The 18,978-nt window shown below is 30.2% G+C and overlaps 1 protein-coding gene across 2 annotated transcripts; it reads left to right on the forward strand.

Annotated features, from left to right (window-relative positions):
• Positions 7,982-13,451, forward strand: LOC105160882 (GDSL esterase/lipase CPRD49). 2 transcript variants are annotated; one of them, XM_011078386.2, is made up of 7 exons: positions 7,982-8,090; positions 8,237-8,499; positions 11,302-11,379; positions 11,791-11,931; positions 12,485-12,561; positions 12,689-12,838; positions 12,926-13,451. In XM_011078386.2, exons 2-7 carry the CDS (start codon positions 8,389-8,391, stop codon positions 13,137-13,139), a joined length of 771 nt encoding a protein of 256 aa, XP_011076688.1. In that variant the 5' UTR covers positions 7,982-8,090; positions 8,237-8,388; the 3' UTR covers positions 13,140-13,451. The 2 variants fall into 2 exon arrangements, with proteins under 2 accessions (XP_011076688.1, XP_011076687.1); XM_011078385.2 differs by lacking the exon at positions 7,982-8,090 and having other exon boundaries at positions 8,116-8,499.

Raw genomic sequence — 18,978 nt, forward strand, 5'->3', positions numbered from 1 at the left:
TGCAATATGAGATTCCGACACAGTGTCATTTTATTTGATTTTTCTGATATCATGTTAAACAACTACTTTATTTGGACATTTAGATTAGGGATAATTACACTTTTCTCTCCTCAATTATTTTGTAATTCCATATAAACCCCCTGTCGTTTGAAAAATTGTATTTAGTACCCCAATAATATATAAATCTAAATCTAATAAAGACAACTACAACAACCATATCATAATCAACAATATTAGATAAATTATATCTAAACAGCACCTACCATTACAATAGAAAGACAACATCTATTATATGGAATCATATCCTAATCAATAATATCAAATAAATTATATCTAAACAAACCTACTGCATGCAGTAGAACAACATCTCACGCATTAGCGGAGTACGAACTCAATATCTATAAGATCATGGGGGCCCCACTTCATCAATTGAGCTAGTTGATAAATTAGCACAATATTTGACAAATTACTAATAAAATTATTTCCCATAGATTGTGATTTTTGTGGCGATTGGCAATATAGGATTTAATCAATCACTTTTAGGTCGTTCAAATGTAATAATCTACGTTTTGTAAAAGTTAAGAATTTAAAATTTTATAAAATCGATTATTTCAAAATCCAAAATCAGTTACTACAGAAATCAATTAATAAATGAAAAATCATGATTCAATATATTAAAAAGTTGGACCAAACTCACTTAAATTAACTATGTATTCGATAGAAAGGAAGGTTTGAATTTAGGCTTTAACAGCCTCTTAAAAGATTGATTTGGTTATATATTGATCTGTACGGGGATAAATGCATTTTTTGTTCTCAAATATAAATATTAATGTGATCTTTGTTCTCAAACAATTTAAGGTTGCATCTTGGTCCTCAAACTTTTACTTTTTTTACACTTTTGGTTGTTTTGTTAATTTTTCCGTTAAACTTCACGAAAATTTCACTTAAAGTGGAATAAATTGTTATTTTTCTCCCATTTTTTGATGTTTTTCAAGTTGTAATCCAACGCGTTCATTCTTACTATTTTTCTTCAAACTTCAAAAGAGAATAAACAAAAAAAATAAATAAAGTTAAACAACAAATTTTCCAAAGTTTATTGATGAACTTTCTATTATTGACAATTTTTTTTGTTAAGATTATTTAGAAAATTTATTGTTTAAATTTAAACTTTTTTGGGTTACAACTTGAAAAAATACCATAATTTGGGACAAAAATAGCCATTTTTTTCATTTTAAATGAAATTTCAGTTAAGTTTAACGAAAAAGTTGATGGAATGACCAAAAGTGCCAAAAAAGTAGAAGTCTGAGGACTAAAAGTGCATGCATCCCGATTTATATGCTTTAATTATTTGAATTTGATTAAATCAAATTTATTAAAAAATATTTAAATTCGTCAAATTATAAGTTTGGTTAAAATTTCTTCCAAGTTACCAAAATAAAATGAACAAAAAAAAAATGTATGATATATATATTGAGAGAGATGGAATGGACAAATCGTGATGCCTAACACCATACATTTGGCATTCAACATTTAATTCAACCCCACAAGCCTAGGAATTAGGCACGTCCACTACCGTATCGCATTCTACTCAGTTCATCTCCATACACGTTCACCAATTAAAATCCTGTCCCAAATAATAATAATAATAATAATAATAATAATAATAATTTCCATGACCATTCACATCTTTGATGGATTATTGGCTCCATTAAGTACTACATTTAGAAAAAACAAATGAAGAAAAATTATTATAAAAATATACGTACATACTTTCTACGTAACTTGAATACTCATTTTTTTTATTATTATATATACATTATTCTTTCATAGGAATAGCAGTGGATTGGGTTGGAATAATAACTCGAATTGGTTTTAGACCCGTTTTATTTGGGTGAGTTTTGAAATCATAAATGAATCTTATATAAATACGCACACATATTTACATAGTATAAATATAATCGATATAAATAAACGTTCAATATTAGTTGCAAAAGAATAGTTTGAATAACCTATAAATGGGAAGGTATTAAAGAAGGAAAGGTCGATATTTCCAGAAAAAAAAATGTATTGAAGAATAAAAGATATTAAAGATGAGTGGAAATACTAACTGACCAAACCGACGCGGATGTAACGAATTACTGAAATGACCCTGGTCAATTAATCCTAGCCATATAATAGCCATAGAGAAGGGATAAAATGATACTTTACCGTTACCTATCCTAATTATTACAAGATTGTACTAGTATAAGTACCCCATTCATCATTGAGAAGAGGGGGGAGGAAAAAAAAACGAAAAGAAAAGAAGTTTGTATTATATTTTAGTGTAATTATGCTAAGTTGCAGTCTGACTAACAAAAGTTTAGTCGATCTCATTTTTGTACTATCAACTTGGCACCGCTTGTGGGAACAAGGTCATGTGCTCATTCCAAACCTCTCGTTTAAGATTGATGATGCAGACAAGTATTTCACGTTAGTTGCAGACGAGGAGCTTGAGTGCTTATAAGCCCCAAAGTTATCTCTCCTTTGCGAGGCACCTTTTTAGTACAAAATTGTAAAGCTCATATGAAACCAGAACGACAATACGTCAACTAATGAGGCATCTATCGAGTTGTCGAGGTGTGTTGCTGCAGGCTGGTCTTGGTCAAGACTAGTTGCCTCGACCAGTGACAGAGTTGCCCTTGGCCAACTCCGACGACATCCCCATCCTCGAGACCAACTCGTCACCCTCAAGGAATTTTCCTGACATATCGCGTCTTATCGAACTAGGTACTTTACTGATCCCCAAGTACCTTGACTCATAGAGACAAATCAAACACAACATTACAAAAAGAAGGAAGACGATAATAACTCGGGAAGCTAAAAAGCGCGGAAGATATTTATAAATAAAAGGTGCCTCTCTTAGCCAAGAAGGTATTTTGTGAAGGGATTATGAAAAAATAAATTATTTCAAAATTTTGATATCAATAGTAATATTTGATATTTTCATATTACGAGTGACATAATAATTTATATCTATAATTTAACATAAAAAATGAATATTTTATATAAGCTTATGCATTCAAACTACTTAAAATAAAATTAATTTAAACCAAAAGTTATAAGCAACTTTCTTACCAACTTCTACAACTTATTTGTAAAAGTGAAAATATTAAGTTGTCTTTCCCAAATATTTTATTTTCGACGTTCGACCACTTTTCACTTTTGTTTTCAATCATTTTTAACTTTTATTATTATTTTAACTTATATTTTTTTCTACAATATATATTTTCATCATAAAAGTAAAAGTTACTTCAAACAATTAAGTTTGAACAATTGGAACCCTTTAGATGGGGTGATTTTGGTGAAGGTCAAATCCATCTGTTTACTCTCTTCAAAGTTCAACGTTCAAACTTCAAACTCTATTAAAAAGAGTTGAAACTTCATAGTAGAGTCCAATCCTAATATTGACTTTCCACTCTCACTATTCTACGTGATAAAATATTTTTCATTTTTATTTAAATTTAAATAAACATCCGATTGTTTATCTTTATTCAAAAGAATCACCAGAATTTTTTAATATCTTAATTTGATATCTAATAATACTATAAAAATACTTTCTTTTTTTTTTATTTAAATTTGGATATATATCGTTGATTACTTTTATCCGAGAGATTAACTCGTTTTTAGTTAGTAAAATAATATAATTTATTTTTATATTTAATATACTATTGTGTTTTTATACTTAATAATTACTTTAAATCTAAATTTTAGATTATTTGCAGATTATATTTTTATATTTAAATTTTAAATAAAATTTTTCATAATTTTATTTATTTATCAGGTGTGATGGTTTTACAATTTATATCAATCTCATTCAGAAAAAAAAAAAAAAAAAAAGATGAACTGAGTTTGGTTGATATGAATTTTTTTATTTTTCTGAGAATGTAATTGCATATGAATAAAAGTGCAACGGCACTAATTTTTGACGTTTTTTACCACAAAAAATGTAATGATTATAGTTATCGTGATTTTTTTATTAAGAGTGGTGAAATATCTTTGAGATATATATCGAAAAGGCAAAATATTTTTTTAGTTCCATAAAATTAAGGCCGACTCTGTTTTTAGTACCATAACTTTAGTAGGTGTCATTTTTAGTCTCATAAAATACAAAATTATATTATTTTAGTCCCAAAAAGTCATGTGCGTCGCACATGGTTGTTAACTGACGTTAAGTTCCACTAACTTCCGTTAACTGTTCCTTTGGGAGAAAAAAATGCACGTGAGGCAGTAAAAATGTGAAGAAAATAGGCTGACAATCAAATTTCTTCCCCAATTTATTCTCTTTCTTTGTTTCTCCTTACAAAACACCCACGCTTTAGCACCCGGTGCAACGGCTCCTGGTGCAATTGATAAAAACTAAAATAGAAGCAAAAAATAACACCATTGTTCAAAATAATAAAAATCACCAATAAAACATCACAATGAACCTTTTGGAGAAAAACATCAGCACCTCATACAACAAAAAAAACGAAGAAAGTGAGAAGGGAAGGGGACCATTGTTGAAAACAACAAAAACCCCAAACAAAATATCACAACGAACCTTTTGGGAAACAACATCAGCAACTCATACAACAAAAAGAGCAAGAAAGTGAAAAGAAACTTACCATAATTTGGGACACTCATAGACACCAGCCAAGCGGGTAAAAAAAGATGCGTTAACGCCATTCTTTCAAGCTACCTCCAAAACGAACCTTAGGTAAGCAGGATTTAGTTAGTATGCAAGAGAAATAAAAAATTTACGGTTGAATTGTTCAATTTTTCCCTAGGGTTTTTTCGATTTTGAAAGGGGGAACGAGTGGGAGGATATTTGATTTGTTTTGCCCCTTTTTTCAAAGTTTCAAGTAAAAATGAGGACCCCTCACGTACTCAAGCAAATGTTAACACCCATGATGGCCATGTGCATGGCACATGCCACTAGTTGTTATCTTGGGACTTAAAAAGTATGATTTTGTGTCTTATTGGACTGAAAACGACACCTGCCAATGTTATGATTCCAAAACAGACTCGGCCTAGTCTTATGGGACTAGAAAAGCATTTTTCCCTTATCGAAAAATTCTCAAAATAATTATCCGTCTTAGGAAAAAATATTTCATGAAATGAGATGAAATGAGAAAAATTGGACAAGGAAGCAAAATATATCATTGCTCCAGGTGCATAGTAGGCCGGGTCGGCTCAGGATCGGCACGGACCAGCCCAAAAAAATTCGGCCCAAGACTAGCCCACTACTATTCATGACCGTTCCTGGACCTTTAAATGGTCCCCAATTGGGTCCATTTATAAACCAGGCCCAAACCTGTGAACTGGCCCGATTGAGGCCCTAATCAGGTTTGAATGTGCCTATTCTTTTTACTTTTTTATGAATAACTTAAATTTATAGTAGTATTTTTAAATAAAATAAATAATAAATTAAATCACACAAAAATATCATAACTGGAAAAAATAATAATTAAGATATATAATGAACTTAGATGATAATAAATTCAAAAAGGATTCATAATAAACTTTGAAAAAATAAATAAAAAATATTAATAAATTGAAGTACTAAAAAATTTAGAAATAGAACAATAATGATAATAATTTTTAGAGTTCCAAAAGTATAAAAAAAAAGCTACTAAAATAGTTAGTTTGGGAGAATAACATGAAATTTATATGTCATGCATTATTATTATAAAAAAAATTGGTCTGGCATACCTAGCTCAGCCCAGTGAGGACCAACCTGTTCCCAAGCAGGTTTGGGCCAACCCAGCCTATTTTTCATTGGTTCAATTACGATCTTAGGCTGGACTAGCCCAGCTCTGTCCACTGTGCATCTTGAATCATTGCGAACACTATTTTCGTGAATTAGACTTTATTGGACCTGCTTTTGTAATTGGGAATTACATTCTCTTCCCTAAAATTTGGTATAATTACAGTTAGACCTCCTATAGTTTGGGAAATTACATCTAACACTCATGAAATTTGCTTTCAGCTAACAAATAAATCTCTCCATTAGTGAAAATTCACTGAATTTACTAATATTAATAAAAAAAAATGAATGAAAATTGATATTTAATCTCGATTGACTTATTACTGACTTATTGCAAGTCAAATAATTTTTTTCTAAATAAACTACTCTTATAATAGTCAAGATATATCTCCTCACATGCATTAACGCGTGAAGACGTTTGAGGGTAAATTTGATCGTAAAAAATTTATCTAACCTGCAATAAATTAGTGATAAGTTAATCGAACGTAAATATAGATTTTTTCTGATTTTTTTGTTAATATCAACAAATTCAGTTAATTTGACTAATTGATGGACTTATTTGTTAGACGAAAGCAAACTTCACGGACACTAAAGGTAATTTTTTAAATCATACAAAATTTACATATAATTACACCAAACTTCAACGGAAGATAATATATTTATCCCTTTATAATTTTGAACATTTAACAAAAATATGCCCGTACCCCCACGGCCCAGTTACCTATTGGATCCATAAAGCAAAACTCTAAAAGCTCTTGGGTAAATGGATCATAGGCCCTCCATTGTACTCTCTACATTTGGAAAATTATAACCTATATCAGGTCTGGTCGAATTTAATTAATCACACAGCAACTGTAATACAATTATTATGTGATTAATCTTTTTTATTAAATTATAAATCAATCATATGATAAGTGTAATTCTACTCTATAATTAATTTAGGTCTAAATAAATCTAATTTGAGCTAAAATTTCTCATACTTGTTCTTGTAATATTATTTTTTATTATTGTTATTATATATATACACATACATATTTGCTTTCTTATAGATTGAGATGCTCTCCGAAACTTATCCAACTACGACAGGACTGCCGGGATATATCGACTAAGCTTCTGAAAGCTTTGCTAGTATTTGGCCACTGGAATTAGCAAAGCTTGCTACTTTTGTTATACTTTGGACACGTTTAGGAATGACAATGAATTCGGATTAAATCTGAACCCACTCTCCATTTGTGATGATTTTCAAGCCATAATAGAGTTTCATATTTTAAATTTTATAATCAAGCTTAATAGGTCCAATCGGCTCGTCAGATCAGGGTTCAGGGTGAGTCAGGTTTTTCGAGTCTAGAAAAATTTTGAGGGATTGGGTCTTGGGTTTTGGCAACTCCTCGAATCCGATTCGTTGCCATAACTAGATACATTATAAATGATAATTGTCTTTGATTTTGACAATTAGACTAAATTTTTAATTAAAAATATAATATATTTTATATCATATAAACAGACACACACCACATATATAAAATACGGTCATCAACTTTTAAAGGAAAGTTATGTAGCCATAAATATGGATGTTTCTGTTCAACCTTCCCCATAAGTATGAACATAGGTTTTCAATTGTTTGGTGAGTTATTTAAGGCATGCACATGAAAGAATGCTAATATTTTCAAGTACACCAAGTGAGCCCGATAATTTTAATTTAAATTGAATTTGATTATATTTGAATCAATTTTGTATAATTTTTTTATTTAAATTAAATTTGATCGAATCAATTTATACTAAATTACTAATATATATATATATATATATATATATAAAAGCGCTTCCATAGTCATAAATAAATAGAGTAAATGAAACCCTTCGGAATCCTATTTTCCTGCCTCTTTCGGTTCCCATTTTATTTCATTTGAACCAAACAAATTCTAAAATGAAATGGTTGATTACACTTCGAATCCCATATCAAAATGCGAAATGATATTTTTCCTCATTTTTTTTTTTTGAAATTACACTTACACTTTATTTGAAAATTTATTGTTTACATCCAGCTCTTTTTTATTAGAATTTGATTAAAAAATATCGATATAAGTAAAAAAAATATATAAAATTTTATTTTATTCCTCATTTAATATTATTATATATATTGATACTTATAATAGAAAAAATATAATAAATACTGGTATAAAATTGAAATTAAACTGAGAGCATGGCATCATAGATTCATAATCATATCAAAGGTGGGGTATTGGTAAAACCTCAACGCCCTCATTAAAGCCCTCACTCTACTGCTACCACTCCAACCACCACTGTACGTCCCCTGCAACTCTAACTCTCTCTCTCTCTCTCTCTCTCTCTCTCTCTCTCTCTCTCTCTCTCTCCTTCTCTCTCTCCTGTTTCTCTCACACACCACACCTAGCTGATCTTGTTTTTCAACCACTACACTACTCTACCCAGCGTGCTGGTACAAGGGAAATAAATCCAATCCTTCACTGATGGGTCTCACGTAAATCAATTCGACCGACCGCACTGGTTATCTGTGATACCCTGCGTCTAGGTATTTGTTGGTGTCGGAAAACTCCAAATTCAAATAGAGGAAAGAACGAGAAATGGTGGGACCGGAGCGGCCATTGTTCGTGTTGTTTGGATCATCAATAGTGCAGCTGAGCTTCAGCAATGGCGGATGGGGTGCTATCCTCTCCGATGTCTATGCCCGTAAAGTACGTTCTATTTCCCTTTCTTTTTGCTTTTTCCCCTCTTTTCCCTCGCATCGGAAAAACTATTGTCTTGTTATTTTTGGAACAGAGGAAATTGCATTTTCTGATACGGGGGCTTGCAAATTCCATCTCATGTTCTTTTTAGTTGGCTGAGATTGGGTCCATGTAAAAGTGTTTGAATATTGCACAGTACATGTCGTGGTTAACTTTTTGACGAAAAAGGCCACGCGAGGAGCAGGCCGGACGTTAAATTTGGAGTGTCGGGTGGTAAAAGAATTCGAAAAAATTGCATTTTTAGTATCATATTAGAGGATTCTTTGGATGATTGATAGCGTAATAATACCATATAATTAAGGTCACTTGTATAGTAGATACCTTCTTTAATATTTTACCAGAATAGACTGTCACTAATTAATTACCCAATAATGATGGATTTGGGTAGAAATAGAAACTTCTGAACAATTAAGAAAAAAAATGATGGACTTATTAACTTTTGTATAATTTTTTAATCCATTTGAATTTGTGTTCAACTTTAATTTGATTATTTTCTATGGGTCAAATTCAAACAAATTTTACGTATTTCATATATTAATTGAGCTCAACAAATTTTAGTTTCAAGTATTCTTTTTCATTTTTCTAAACTATAACGTTATGTTCAAATCAATTTATCATAAACTTAATTTGGAGTTGTCATTATGAAAATAAAAAAGCAAGACTCTGGAAATTTTGTCCAAACATAAATATGAAAAAAAAATATTTACAACATTTAAGAATTTTTGGATGTAAAGTAAATTAGTCGATTGATTTAGCAAAAGTGTATAAATTAATAATCTTAAATTAATGAATAAATATGCATCTCGTGGTATTAAGTTTTGCCCATACATCAACACACAAGTATTTAGGTCCAAATCCCACCCATACCCAAATATTTATTTTTTATTTAACTTACTCTCTGTTTTTTTTCTTAGACCATAATATTTTAAAAGTTAAATTAAAAAATTCCTTTTTGCTTAAATTCCAGTAATTTTTATCTTTAAAACCACCACTTCCTACCCAGTTTATTATAATGCTAATATAGTTATTGAATAATGAACTAAAATAGTTTGTTATGAGTCATTTTTATCATTTAAATATTTTTTTAATATTGTAATTTATTTTATCACAGAACTATATTGGGCTAGTATAAATTGATATAAGATTAAATTACATTAAAAGGGTTCATTTATCAATTTGACAATAACGCTAAAATTCAGGTAACAAAATAATTTTTGTGTTAAAATGAAAATATATTTGGATTAGTTGACGAGATTGTGTTTGATGTTAGTGGCGTCAAATCAATATATTTTTTTTATTAGATGAAAATGAGATTGTGATTGACTTTAATTTTTAAACGTTTAAAATGTGCAATATGCTGTAAGAAAATACACTTGTTCAATTCTTGTTATGACGGACATGAATAATTCAAATTGGTTCTTTGTTTTTCTACTCAAACAGTTCTTTTACAGGCAAGTGGCCAAAAAAATTTCTACTTTTAAGTGACGGGTTGAATAGTATTAGAATATAACATAATCTAATAAAGAATATATTAATAGATGTTACATACATCCCAAGAATAATGTTGATTGATACTAATATGGCAATGTTTGAGGTTGGAAAAGTTTTATGATACCAAATTATAAATAATCTACATAACAAAATCATTAAAATTATACAAATTTGCATGTACTATTGCAAATAAAGTGCTATTATCCATGTCCATGTTTTTATGCAACTCTAGAGCTCTTTGGTTTTCATGAACCACATAAGGTGTCACATTTGATTACCTCAAAAGACTCAAATGCCCAGTAAATGATGCAAAGCTTTACAAATCTGCATAATAGCTTTCTTTCATATATGGAAGGATTTTAGCTAATGGAAAATGCTAACTCCAGTGTACATAGCTTTTCCTTGACCGGTGTATGATGTTTTTGGGCGAGACATCAGAACATGAAGCTTTATTTTTGTCTGATACTCTGAAGTATGTCGAGTATGAGCTTCTCTTTTACAACCATGGATAAAAAGGTGTTCTTCACATTGAAAGGGCTTTAGGAACAAAATATGTTTGGTCTTTATCTCCTCTGCATGATTCTGGAATGTGGTATAGTTCTGACATGAAGTAAAGTAAGTCATAGTTCTTCCAATTGCATTAAAGTCCGGCTTATTCCAGTCAACCTCAAGATAATGATTTGGATGTTTCAAGTGAAAACTATCTTAATTATGTGAAATGTTGTGTTGTCCGGCTACATATGGATCGCCCATGGCGCCTGAAATGGATGGAAATTCCCAACAAAAGGAACCGTCGACTGTTAAACTTCTGTTTCCTCCTTATGCACTATGGGATATACCCATTTGTTGCATTCTGAAAATATTTTGTTTTGATCCAGATTTCATGGAGATATAATACCTACAAGGGCAATCATTGGATGCACATGATTGTGGCATTGGTTTGACAATATCTTTTCTACTTTCCTGCTCTTTGGTCAAGGATGTTTCTCCTTTTCTGATACTTGCAGTTGTCCTCTTTCTGTTCAGCTCCATTTGGTCTTTGGCCATAAAACTATTATGTGAGGAAAGAGGTATCTATATACTAATTGAATAATATCCCCATAGTGGACACAAGCTTTCAGTTTGCTTATTTTCCAGATGAGAATCACAAGATAGTATTTTTCTGGGGCATCACCAGTCTTCTCATTTTTCCCGTTGTAACTCAACTTTTGTTTAGTTGTCTATTATTTGATAATGATCTTCTAAGTTCTTCCATTGTAGGCTGATATAATTACACGAGGTTATTATGGCTGGAACTCAAGGCGAGCTGTCCAAATTCTTGATCAAGTTTTTCCAAAGGTACATGAAATTAGCTACTGAAGAAACTACCTCAAGTACCTGTGATATCAGAAAAGTAATATCGCACGATGTATAGATTTTGCTCAAATTGTTTACTTTTCTTCCATATATATATGATAGGAAAAGTGTTAATAACTTTTCAGAACTTACAGAAACAGTCAACGTCTTGCAATATCAAGTTTTGACTTGATCTTTGATTGATATGCACCTGGCTCCGGATATTCAGAGCACAAGATCTCCATTAGCACTTAAGCTTGTAATTAACAAGTTCTCGTATGCATTATCCTTCCCAAGCCATGACCTCTTTAGAAAGTGGAGGACCGGTTCATTTAAAAGTTAGATAAAGAGATCAGATCAGATATCTCAATGACGTTTCTCTCTAGTTGTAGACTGATGATTTTGCTGTTGCAGGACACTGCTATTCAGCCTTCTTTGGTGATTGTGTATTTTGGTGGCAATGATTCCATGGGAGCTCACTCATCTGGACTAGGTCCTCATGTACCTCTTCCGGAATATATTGAAAACATGAAAAAAATCGCAATCCATCTTAAGGTAACTTCTCAAGTTTTAAATAGCCCAGAAGCATTCCATGATCTAATTCAAAAAATGATGCAAGTCAGGGGATTCCATTAATTGCTTTAACAATGACATGATATGTTTGTTATAGTAGCATAACTCATTTGGAGTAATTTTATTCAGTGGCTTCATGTTAATGCTATATTTTTGCTTTAAACTTGGTGTAACATATTGCATTTTCAAACAATACTCTTGGTTGTAACAATGAGTCTCTTGCTTTTCAAGTCATTTTGTCAATTTCATGTGCAACAAACTATTGACATAAGTTTGGTTCATGAAAAAGGTGGCGCCCATGATCTTAAAAATTTCGATGAGTAATTTTGGACTCAATTTCTGTGTGACCTATCTATCTTCCTGAAAAGTTATTATCTATTGTAATCTTGCTTTCTTTCTCAATGACATTCATGTTCATTATAAAAGAACTGCTCTGGTAAGGTTTGTCATTGATCTTCTTTCTTATGCTTAACAAGACTATTCCTCTTGTTGAATCTTTTTCTGTTTCCTAAGTATAAGTTCATTTACTTTTCAGAATCTATCGGACAACATTCGCATAATATTTCTCAGTTGCCCTCCTGTTAACGAGGCTAAACTTCGTGAAAACACTAGGTATGACTACAAATTCGTAGGTGGCATTTCCTCAACTAGCTGCATATGAAAATGACATACTGTACCTGTGGTTTTCGTTCCGTTGATACTCAGTATGCTGCTTTTTGTTGTTTCTTTCCCCTACCAGTTCGTATTTCAGTGAGCTAGTCCGCACAAATGAGTTGTGCCGGATATATTCAGAAGCTTGTATAGAATTGTGCCGAGAAATGGATCTGAAGGTAATCGATCTTTGGACTGCAATCCAGAAACGAGAAGATTGGTCGAATGCTTGCTTTACGTGAGTACAATTCAAGCCTCACTTCTGCCTTTGTACCTCGCTTATTTCTCAGTCACTGTTTTCACTTGTGTTCTAATTCCCTCCCAGCGATGGGGTTCACTTGTCAGCTGAGGGCAGTAAGGTAGTTGTGGAGGAAATACTGAAGGTGCTCAAGCAAGCAGAGTGGGAACCTAGTCTACACTGGAAATCCATGCCAACTGAATTCTCCGAGGACTCCCCTTATGATCTCGTCGCTGCTGATGGGAAAACAACCATAAATCCCTCGGAATGGACGTTCCACAGAGAAATAAAATGGGACTAGGTGAGCAATTCTGCTCTCTCAACTGCTACCATTTCATATTAGAAACTTTGTTCCAGAGTCAGTAAACGCATCAAGCAAGAACATGCGAGTGTAGGTATAGAACTGGATATATCGATCGGCTCATTTGCTTGGCTTTTAAATTTGAACGTAAGATTGATGTACGAACAACAATATATCGTAACGATGGCTCTGATGAAAGCAATTTATGATAACTCAAGATCAAACTTGCATAAGACGTTATCTGTGGAATCGTTCACCAAGTGACAAGTGTGATAGACTAATCTGTAATAATGTATGAGATAAATTGTGATATGTTTATTTACTTTTTGTATATACAAGTTTTGATTTACTTGGAATTTGTTTATCTTTCAATCTAATAATAAAAGTAAAAGCAATCGCAAACAATCTGATTACATACCTAATTTGTGGTTGTATGTTGTCTGTCCTGACAAAAGATTGTCATCATTCTAAGTGAAAGGTACTAGAAAACCATGAGACTGAACAAATCTCACATGTGGATGTGGGTGCTACATCTTTGAACTATTAGAGCTGTCATCAAATGTTGTTGCACTTAGGAAATATAACATCATCTTTGTACAATTCATCAAAACACTTAGGATCCCTCGTCAATGCCACACATTTTATGGAACAATTTTGGTCTTAAAAAAAACATAAATTAAGGATTAAGAAATACTTATACATATATATATATATATATTATATACATAAGTATTGAAGCATATTCAACGAGGTCGTAATTCAGATTTTTATTATATTTATTTTATTAAAAGATAAAAATAAAATTACTAATTGATCAAAATTGGTACTTTAGATATGTAACATAAAATTATTGATATAATTCATTAGTCAATGGGACATGTAGTTATTTGTGGATTAAATAAGTAAAGTAAGGATATTTCAGGTAATTCATATTTTGCCAACGTTCTAAAGTAATTCCTTTAAGGCTTTTAACCTTTACAGATAGTATAAATTAGTAATTAATCGGAGTATACTCAATGTGTGTGTATAATTTTTATTTAATTAGATCAATGTAAAGAAGATAAGATGAGGAAATGATCAAAATTGATTAAATAAATTAATTTTAAGTGTGTAGAAATAGGAATTATTGATGGAACTAATTAATTAAAAATATATTTTTTGGAAGAATTAAGGACATTTTACCCGGCAATTCGTATTTTGTCCATCAAAATATTTATTCCAAGATTTTGAGTAATAAATATAAGGGATAATTACACTCTCCTTTCTCAAAATTTTATGTAATTACATGTAAACTCCATATGATTTGAAAAATTACAGATAACACTTCTGAAATTTGTTTCCATATAATACATTAGTCCCTCCGTTTGTCATTTGGTGTTTTCATCTCAATTTCTTCCTCCACAATGTGGAGTCGTGCTCAACACTCCTATTTTGATTTTCAGCTCCTTCAAGCCCTGTTGCATCCTTTGCAGCAACTGTGCAAGACCTCCGTTCGACAATGGATTCTTGTCATGCATCCACAATGACTGTCATTTCTAAACTACACCATCAAATTAATTTGTGTTGATAGGGGTCATTTGCTTCATTTTTTTAAAATAAAGTGATAATTTACTATTTTATTTTTTATAAGAAAATTTTTGCTTATTTTTCATATTACATAAAAATAAATTACATTTTTCCGAAAGGAAAAGTATACATTACCATCCCACATTTGAAGTGGGGATAGAAATTAAACAGCCACCTTATCAAACTTCATAGTGTTATTACTTTGAAATATTTAAAAGTCGTATTATTTAAAAAATAAAATCTTGCATCGGTAGGGCCTGCGGGATAATATTATGCTAAAGATGAAAAATCTAACTCTCGTCTTCGATGTCTTTTAATGCGCAATTACGTCGTATTTTTATCATTAACAACAAAAGTAACTATTTAAGTTCATATTTTTTGAATTACTAAAACCCCACAAATAATATCAAATAAAAACACACAAATTATACCAAAAATCGACTCCATTCACACTTCATCCTTAATACATGAATAATATATGTGTATTAAATATTTAATTTAAAGTTAAGAATATATTTATTGAGTTGATGAATACAACAAGTAGAGAAAATAATAATTTTATTTCATATGTGTACGAATAATATAATGAATTTAATACAACCGTTGACTAATTCTTTAAACTAAAACCACACCTAATAATCGTGTCTGCACGTGCTTGAAACACGTGGGTAGGCTGGCTGGCGTGATGAACCCCCACCCACCAAATCAACGACATGTGAAATGAAAATCCATCATAAATGCTAAAGGAAAAGTCAAGTGTTAACTGCTCCAAAAGATAAAGTGGTCGGAATAAAGACCAAAGGAGGAGGAAAGAATCCTTCCTACATTAAGTTTTGTCGAATTAAATCAAACACAAATAAATATGATATATTTTTTATGTAATTGATCATTTTTTTAATTTATATAATAAATATATTACATGTATTATATGATTAATTTAAATTTAATCGGATCGGATGCAATTGTAATTAATTATCATAATTAAAAATAAACAATTATAGCAAAAAATTATAGACTATGGTCACACAAGGACATTGGCTGTAGCTTTTGCTAGCGTGATTAAAAAATTTATCGTAGTTAAGATTCATGACAAAAACATTTGTTGTGACTCATAGTCATGATAAAAATATATAGTTTTCATGGTGGATGATTTAAATTTTTGCGTCGGTCATTGTTTAACCATGATTAAAATAATAATTATTTATCACAGTTTTAGTTCATAGCCAATAATAAATTTTCTTCTAGTGTCACTTTTTGCTACCAGAAAATATAATATTATTGACAAAATATTAATTGATGAATATAAATATATATGTGTGTCATTAATTGCTTTTAGGGACCAATTTTTGTAGTGTCTTGTGGTATGTGCTTGACTCTTATTTTTCTTGTTTAAAGACGCATTGATTATTTGATGTAACATCACAATGAGTGTCGTCAATGGAAATTTTATTGAAAAATCTGAAAATGAATAGTGCAAAAGGAGAAAATAAATCTTGGTGAACTGATAAAAATGACCTTGTAGATGAAGAATTACAATTATATTATTTTTTTATAAACTAAATAGGTAATTATTTTTATAATTTTTAAAAAAATTGCAGCTTACCCTGTCTGAAGTGTTTATATATTTTCATTTTCTAAAAAAAATTAAAAAGTACAGTAAGAACAAAGTTGATAATTTTATACCCGAATCAAGAATTAGCATAATTTCATCAAATATCAGAAAGTATTTGTAATTTTTTAAACAATAAGAGGATGTTTGTAATTATGCCAAATTTTAGACGAGATTGTTATTCATCCTATAATATAATATACGTTAGTCAATATATTTCTAAAAATCAATAATTAGAAAACTAATACGAAAAATTCATACAATTACAGTAAACATGGACATAATCTAATGAAACTAAAATTCATAGAAATCTCAAACTGCATCGTTAAATTAGACACAAAGCAACAATTGTCAGGTGTGTTTGCAAACATTTAAAATAAATATTTATCAGTTTAATGAAAATAATTTTAAAAGATATTTTTTATTTAAGTTTTTGCTTTTTAATTACTTAAATTGAGCTGATTCAAAAAAAAAATTATAAACAACTCTGTCAACTTCTACAACTTATTTATAAAATATTAAATAGAAATAATTACACGGCTCGTCCTTAAAGTTTGAAATAATTATATGTAGACCCATTGAATTTTGAGAAATTACGTTTAATACCCCTAATGTTTGTTTACGACTAAAAAATAGATCCTTATGTTAGTAAAAGTTTGTCGAATTAGCCAATATTAGCAAATAGTTGAATGAATTGTGCTAATATGGATTTCATTTGATTAGGGTAAATATGTATTTTTATTTGTTAATATCGTAAATTCCATGAATTTTTACCAATATATGGATTTATTTGTTAGATGAGAACAAACGTTATGGGTACCACTGCAAGAAAAATAATAAATAGCTACAAAAATAATTGAGCTAAAATCAGCGTCGAGATAATTAGCAAGTAAAATTTTCGTTGCTAGTTTATATTATTTAATATATCTTTTAAATCCTAAATCCGTAGCAAGTTATTTTATTCTTGCTAAATTCATTAGCGAGTAATTTTCTTGTATTAGATAATATAGAGTAGCAACGAGAGTTTTACTTGTTAATTATCTCGACGCTAAACTTTTTCATTGCTATTGAACAAATTTCTTGTAGTGTACTAGATATAATTTTTCAATTTATAAAAAATTTACGTGTAATACCACAAAATTTCAGGGGAGGGCGGTGTTATCGTTACAAATATTTAGCTATTTTTCTAAATAATTCAATAGAAAATTCTTATCAAAATTAGATCTGATTGAATTAAACCAATCACTTTTTTTAAATTATACGATATTCATATGATAAATATATTGTACTTATATAATTGATTCATTGATGAGTATTCTAACAGCGGTAAAAAATGAATTCGTATGGAGGAGGGGGGGAGTGGTTGGGGGGGGGGGTCTGGGAATGAAGCTGTCGGCACGCTGTTCCACAACGTGGTCAGCTGGCGTCCGCGTGACAATCCCGCCACCTCCCGTAACAATTTATTATTGACTAATGCCACTGCTTCAAAAACTATACTCAAGCACCTCTCTCTCTCTCTGTTAATATTTCACGCTGTTAGTCATTTTACGATATTAGATCAATTATAAGACATTATGGTCGTTATTCATGGCATTGGTACAATTCTCTCTAACGAGTTTCTGGAGTGTTGTTCCTATTTTATCAGTTCGTTCACCAACAAAAAAAAAAAAGAAAAAGAAAAATTTGCTTCTTTTTCCAAAATATAGGAGATAATTTGCTGTTTTATTTTTTATATGAATTTTTTTGCTCGTTTCTTATATAACAGGGGGTAAATTGATTTTTTTTTATATTTTTAATGCAATCAATAAAGAAATTAAAATTATCAATTTAAGTATAAATAAAATTCACAACAATTTAAAATAATTTTAGGTTACTTAACATAAATTAGAATATGATTTTTTTTGAGAAAATGCAATAAAGTTAGTGCGATAAAATTATTAACCATCACATGGATGAAAATTCTAAATGATTAAAGGAGTGAAAGAGAAATTACCCTCGACATAATATTACTTTTCAAGTCCGCTTTTTATAAAGAGAATTTTTGTATTGGTTGTTTAGTCAAATAATGAATAGTGAACATCCTTTAGAAAATAATATATCGAGTATTCATAATAGTATTGGGAGTTTTAAAATATGGTAAAATGTAAATATTTATTATATTGATTGCATGTAAAAGATTATTTTTTTACTCTGGAAAGGAATATGTAGCACTAGAAGCAGTATTTCGTATGAGAATAAGCAATTACATAGAGTCAAATAACAAGATGATGAAATTATTTATCACTCTCGTTTCTAATACAAATATAATTATTGTGTAAATCTATTGTTTTTTTTTTTTTCTCATATTAAATAATGATGTAATTCTAATGTAAATTGGGGATGAACACGTATCGAGTATGTTTCATCTAATTTCTCGAATTTAAATTTGATGATGAATTTTGATTTTATGGATCCAACCAATTTAGGACTAGTCTAGGGGCTTGTCCAAACTATTCCCAATTTAAAATAATTGTATTTAAAACATAATTATATTTTATTAAATACTTATAAATAACAATCTTACTTTTTTTAATTAAAAATAAGATTTAACCGAATTCGTCGAGTTGTATCAATCAAGTCCAAAGTCGTAGCAAGCTAGAGTCGAACTTGAGGGGAGACAAGATG

This window comes from Sesamum indicum, linkage group LG4 (genome assembly GCF_000512975.1).
Source record: "Sesamum indicum cultivar Zhongzhi No. 13 linkage group LG4, S_indicum_v1.0, whole genome shotgun sequence".
Lineage (NCBI taxonomy): Eukaryota > Viridiplantae > Streptophyta > Magnoliopsida > Lamiales > Pedaliaceae > Sesamum > Sesamum indicum.